The 6,449-nt window shown below is 59.4% G+C and overlaps 1 protein-coding gene across 1 annotated transcript; it reads left to right on the top strand.

The window, feature by feature from the left end:
• The first annotated feature begins 3,839 nt into the window (after positions 1-3,839).
• On the top strand, positions 3,840-6,081 carry SELPLG (selectin P ligand). The gene is made up of 2 exons (XM_010582092.1): positions 3,840-3,916; positions 4,771-6,081. Exons 1-2 carry the CDS (start codon positions 3,868-3,870, stop codon positions 5,988-5,990), a joined length of 1,269 nt encoding a protein of 422 aa, XP_010580394.1. The 5' UTR covers positions 3,840-3,867; the 3' UTR covers positions 5,991-6,081.
• Positions 6,082-6,449: the final 368 nt, after the last annotated feature.

A 6,449-nucleotide genomic window follows, 5' to 3' on the forward strand; every position in this document is an offset into this window, starting at 1 on the left:
TCACCACTGTCTGACAGTTTAAAGGAAAAAAACATAGTTCTGAATGAGGTGATCCATGCCACAAAATGCCTCTTCCCTTTTTACACCCTGAAGAACTTTTAAACTAGCATCATGTTGCCCTTTTAAAATAGCCTCATGTTTTGGATTCCTCTAGCCATGTCCAAACGGGCATGTTCTACTTACTGTTTTGTTTTGTTTTATTTTGAGGCAGAAGTTACTTTCATGCAGGAGATGTTTTTACATTTATCCATGGAGTACAGCGTTGAAGGTGTGCCATAGGAGATGCGAGCGTGGGACATTTGCAGTCACCACGTTCTCCGTGGTGTCCATTTCAGCTGTATGCATTGCTGTAAATACTTGTTTCTGCACTAGAGCTGCACCACCGCGCTCTTTAGGTCATTGACTTTAAGAAGCTTTTGAAATCTGCGAGCTTGCAATTCTCTGGCCCCTCACATTAGTGCTAATGTTAGAAATTTAGGCTCTGCTTCCAAAGCAGCATTAGCAGCAGCTAGGTGACTTTATCATGACGGGTCGCCCGAAACAAAACGCCTCCATTATTTTTTATAATTTTTCTTTTTTTCCCCTCTCCATCATTCCTGCCTCATCACCCCACCCGGCTGTAAAACTTTGCAGGAAATGTTCCTGGATCAGATAAGTGACCTCTATACCCAGACCCCCTTCACTCCCAGGCCTTTGGAGTGGAAGGGACTGGGGAAGGTGGTTTTGATCCCAGTTTGGAGAACTGGTTTCTCACACGGTCCTTTGAGATCCTCAGGGGAGAGACCCTGTGAGCATGCCAGGCTTGCGAGCTCCTCATGGAACTTCTTGGATGCCTCAGTTCGGCAAACCTCTGCTCAGGTGGGGCCTTCCCTGCGAGGGGAGGGCTGCCTGTGTTGGGGATGGGGCAGACACAGGTCCCTGCTTGCAGGCTGTGTCCCTGCAGTGTGAATGGGATCTGTGCCACCCCAGCAAGCTGTGCCAGGCTGGATTGGTGCTGCCCATCCCAACGCAGCCCGTCCCCGCAGTACCGGGGAAACATCGGCAACCCTTGTCGAATCCAAAGGTGGGCAAAGGCTATTGGGTGCCGAGAGTGATGGGCTGAGGAGCCTCACTACCTGTCCCAGCTGGGGATCGATCCCTGAAGCAGCTCACTGCATCCCCGGTGTGCGTGCACGTCTGTGTGCTTGGGACCTGATGCACCAGAGCAGCGTCCCCCTGCCCAGGGCATCGGCGGCTGCCGCTCGGCGGGGGGACATGTCCCTTCGTCCAGGCTGAAGTGATCTTTTTTTTGTTTTGGTTTGTTTTTTTTTCATTAGGTTAGCTAGAAATCCTCAAATTCTCCATTTTTTCCAGTGTTTGCATGTTCAGAACTTGCAGATTAAGGATTCTCTGTTCTGGAGGGATGTCTGTGTGTGTGAAGGTGAAACCACACCGTCAGGACGGCCAGGCGACGTAGCTGGAGAGGCATGAGAATGGGATGTGAAGAGACAGAGGATGTGTTATAATTGCATAGCATGAAAGCTTCATAAAAGTGGGTTTTCTTTGTTTTAAGTGGTGAGCACAGCAGGAGGGATGAGTGTCCCCTGCCCTGTGTCTGTGACCACTGATGCTGGATTCACAGTCCAGACACTCCAGGTTATTTGAATGTTTGGTGATGTTTTTGTATTGCAGTAAATGCCTGAGATGATGTGTATTTCTAATTACCTTTTTTTTTTTTGGAAAACAAAACCAAACGTAATGCTCCCCCAAACGGTGATCTCTGTGCTGATTTGTACGTGTGACTTCAGGGCTGTGTGCTTGGGGACCTTTTGTTTTTTCTAATTGGAGGGAAATAAGTATTCTGAGATGCTGGATTGAAATGCCCAGAGGAGATCGGTGTGTGGTAGATGGTCTGAGGAGGGCGGAGGAAAGGCCGCCCTGCTTTTTAGTTTATAGCCTGTATTTTATTTAAATGAACTGATGCCTAGCCAGGCTCAACCGGAGTCAGTGCCTGAAGCTTTTTGTAGCCGTGATATCCCAGAAGAGAACCAGCGAAGTCCTGAAAGATGCGCTCTTATAGAGCGGCCATAGTATCTGTCCAAATATTTGCTTCCATTTTCAAAAGATAAAAAGTCATTGATTATAAACTTCCTCTGGTTTGCTTTTTCTTTGACTCTCTGCATCCTGCACCCACCGCTGCCCGTTAGCACCTGCGCTTCAGGTTTTATCAATAACCAGGTTATTAAATGATGGCACTACCCTTAACCACAGGGACAGAAACCTGAGCATGTGGGGTTGGGGCTGAGCGGGGTCTGTCCTCTGGGACTCCTCCGCTCTCCTCTGCTCTGTCGCAGGAGAGCCAGGGCTCATCCCCAGGGTTGCATGTGGACTTGCTGGCGATTTCCCTGCGAGTGAGCCCAAGAGCTTGCCTGGATGTGGGACTCAATGGCATGGACTTGCTGGGGGGGTCTCGGGGTAGCTGAGATGGGTGTGATGTGGTTTCGGAAAGGAATGGCACTGGCTGGGGGCTGCTGTGGAGCTGGGGGCAGGGGGGGGCTTGTTCTGCTCTTCCCCAGCTGAAACCTGTTTCAGGGGCGGAGGAAAGCCTGCAACAGTAAAGAAAGCCCAGGCTGGAAATGGCATTGCTCGGTCCCCATCCAGGTTTAAGAGCCTCCCCCGGGGCTGTGGTGTTTTACCTGGCATCTCGCAACCGCCTTCAGCTGCCTCTGGTATACGCCAACCCCGGCACAACCCCAAAGGCCCAACCGTGCCAGGGGACGGGACAGGGATACTCTTGGAGAGGTGGTGCTCCCAGGCCACCCATGCACGCCCTGGACCCATCCCAGGGGATGCTCATCCCTCCGCAGCAGCTGCTCCCACGGACCTGAACCCCCATTTTCTGTGCCTGTTTTCCCACAAGTGATCTGGGGGTGGCAGGAACTGGGACCGTCTTCCATTCCCCACAGCCAGAGGATTTTGAGAAGGGATGCGGTGAATCCAGCCTGCAGCACAGGGAGGGTTCAGGGTCCTGTTGGAGGGGGTGGGGGGAGGCGGTGGGGCTGTTTACGGCCCCCGGCAGCAGCCGCAGGGTGTTTGCTGCGGATGTGCTCTTGCAGCACCCTTCCTGCGGCTGCACCTCCTGCCTGCTGCCGTGCCGGTGCTTGTGGTTAGGGTGGGGTATTGCCCAGCTGGTGCAGCACCATGCAGCTGGGACGATGCCCGGTGGCCCCCGCAGGCCCCCAGGAGCTCCTTGGCCGCAGGCTGTTGTCCTGGGGATGTTAGTACTGAGAGAAGGGCCCCAGCATGAGGGCTCTGCAAATGCATCGAGCCAGGCCCTCACCCTCCTCCTCTTCCTCATCCTTGCGTGCAAATGCTGCTTCCTGGTGTTGGGGTACCTCTGTGCCTCCTCTTGGGGCACCATGATCTGCCCCCCCATCCCATCTGTAGCCACACTGTGCCTGGGAGGGCTGGTAGCCCTGGCACTATGTTTGCCATCACTTCTGCTTTCGGGGTGGTGTGAGCCCCCATCACACAGCTCGGCAGAGCCACCAGTGGGGCTGAGCCAGCAGGGTGGGCTCCCACGGGGCGCCAAGCACATCAGAGAGGGGCAGGAGGTCCCTTTTTGGGATACATCTCACATCCTGGCCCCCCTTGCTGGTGAGTGCATGCAGCCCCCAACCCGCAGTGGCCCCACTCCCGGCATGACGTCCTTCCCCCGTCGGGTTCTCCGAAACCACAGCCGCTCTTCCGTGCCCGCCTTTCCTTCGCTGCCCGGGCAGGAGGCGCAGGCAGAGGGCGGCCCGCAACGCCCCTTGGGTTTCAGCAGTTGCCCAGCCCCGGGGCTGCCCCTCGTGCCCCCGTACCGGCACAGCCGGGCCCTCGCTGGTGATGCCCGCCGGTGCTGCAGCTCGGGGTCCCGCAGCATCCCCCGGCACAGGTGAGCCCTGGAGGGGGGGTCGGCGAGTGTTCCGGATCGGGGCTCAGCCCCAAGGATGCTGTGGGTACAAAGGGGATGCTTGGGGTCCCCCTTGGGGCACATGCAGGTCCCTGGGGGGGTGCCACCCTCTGCGCAGTGATGGTCCCTGGTGGGGTTTAGGAGGCGGGTAGGTGCTTTGCGGATGCCGGAGCCTCCTGGGGATGCCGGGTGCTGAGGGAGCATTGATGGGCATTTGGATGCTGTTGGGTGCGGGGCCACAGGGACCTCACTGGCCTCTGCTGGGGGGGTGGTATTGGTGCTCGACAGATGTAACGGGGGGGGATTTAGTGTGAGTTTGGGGCAGGTTTGCCTCTCCCGCTCTGGCGCAGATGCACAGGCGCATGGTGGCCTCAGCCAGGGAGCTCCACACCAGCCCGGCTGGCGGAGTGGGAGGACAGGCACCCTGGGTTCAGGGGGGTTGATTGAAGGGTGTGTGATATCCCTGTGGTTTCATTTCTGCATGGGGAGTCATCCTGCAACTGCCCGTCCCGCAGCAGCCGCCTCCGTTGCGGCTCGTTTCCCATTTCCAGACACTCAACTTCCTTTTCAAAACTTTCTTCACAAGTGGAGCTGGCGGGGGCCGAGCTCCTGCAGGTGGAGGCAGCTCGGTTCTGTCAGCCACGGCTGGAGGAGGTCAGTGTTCACATCCTCCAGGCCCCCAAACCACAGGGCCCCTCTCCGGGAGGGGAGGAGGATGTTTCGCTCATGTGTGATCCCTCCTTGGGGCCACTGCCAGCCTGAACGATGAAGCTCAGCCTCCTTCCGCAGGGAGCAGGGCCCCGATTTCACCTGCTCCCCTCTGTTCCCCACCACAGGTCCCATGGCGCCGGGCTGGGCCATGCTGGTGATGCTGGTGCTGGTGCTGAGCACCCTGCAGGCGTGTGGGGCTGTGCCAGCGCCAGAGCTGGGGCAGCACCGTGGAGTGCAGTGGGTCTGGGGGGTGGCCAGGCAAGCGCAGGCTGAGCCCCCCCTGCTCTCCCGCAGGAAAAGGGCTGAGGGTGGGCAGCAGCCCAGCACCCCCGCTGCCACACCGAGGCACAGCCACACTGCCACCACGATGCCCAGCAGCAATGAGACCGATTCCCCTGAGCCCGACCTCCTGCTGAGCTCTGCACCTCCACCAGCACCCAGCACCAATGCCAGCCTGCACCGAGCACTCGTTGTGCCGACCACGGCCGACCCCCTGGACGAGACCGATTCCCCTGAGCCCGACCTGCTGCTGAGCTCTGCAGCACCACCAGCACCCGGCACCAATGCCAGCTTGCACCGGGCACTTGTGGTGCCAACCACGGCCGATCCCCTGGACGAGACCGATTCCCCTGAGCCTGACCTGCTGCTGAGCTCTGCAGCACCACCAGCACCCGGCACCAATGCCAGCTTGCACCGGGCACTTGTGGTGCCAACCACGGCCGATCCCCTGGACGAGACCGATTCCCCTGAACCTGACCTGCTGCTGAGCTCTGCGCCGCCAGCAGAGCCCGGCACACTGGCAGCACCCCAAATGAGCATCACCACTGTCCCCAGCGAGCTCACGTCACCCGGCAAGGAAGGGACAGTGCCCGGCAGCACGGACAGCAGCTCCTCCGTGGGACAGCGCTCAGTGACCCCCGCAGCCCTCAGCCCCACCACCACGGGTTACAAGAAAGTCAAGAAAGCCGGGGCCCTCCCCACGCCGACTCATTCAGCCCCTTGGGACACGAAGCCTGAGGGGACCACGGTCCCAGTCCCCTGGGACCCCAGCAGGGTGATGGGCAAGTGCCTGCTGGCCATCCTGCTGCTGGCGCTGGTGGCCGCCACCTTCATGGTGTGCACAGGGGTGCTGGGTGCCCTGCTCTGGCGGCGGGCACGGACGGCCAACCGCCGGCTCAGCCACACCGAGATGGTCTGCATCTCCTCCCTGCTGCCCGACGGCGAGGTGACCACCAATGGCTCCAAGCCCGGCCCGGCCCGGCGGTCGAAGCTGCTGCTCGATGGCGGCTCCGAGGCTGATGGTGACAATCTGACTCTCAGCAGCTTCCTGCCGGAGCACTCCTGAGCCGTGGGGATGGGGTTCTGCATCTCAGAGCACCGGGGGGGCCGGCGGCTGCACCGTGGGCATGGTGCCCAGTCCCCGGTGCTGCCGCGTGTGGAACCGCGGGCAGGGGACCCCCATCCCCTTGGGTTCGTGTTTTAACTTGGACTGGCATGATGGGGAACTGCTTTTTCCCAGGGCGAGCTCAGCCCTCAAGGCTGATCTCATTAAAGTGTTACCTGGACATGGCGGTCTCTTCCTGGTGGGTACGGTGCCTGCCAGCCCCCCCGGCCCCCTTCCCACTCCACCACCTGCCCACATCCCCCTGCCAAAATTTCACTTCTCCATCCTTCTCCCCCAGCAGCAGCCCCAGGCCCCCTGGAGGGGAGCAGAAATGAAACCTGCGGCCAAGGCAGGGGGCCAGACCCCGGGGGGGGTTTGGGGACCACAGCCCCCAGGACCCCCTCCCCACGTGGGCTCGGC

Source organism: Haliaeetus leucocephalus, unplaced genomic scaffold (assembly GCF_000737465.1).
Source record: "Haliaeetus leucocephalus isolate CR32 unplaced genomic scaffold, Haliaeetus_leucocephalus-4.0 Scaffold840, whole genome shotgun sequence".
NCBI lineage: Eukaryota > Metazoa > Chordata > Aves > Accipitriformes > Accipitridae > Haliaeetus > Haliaeetus leucocephalus.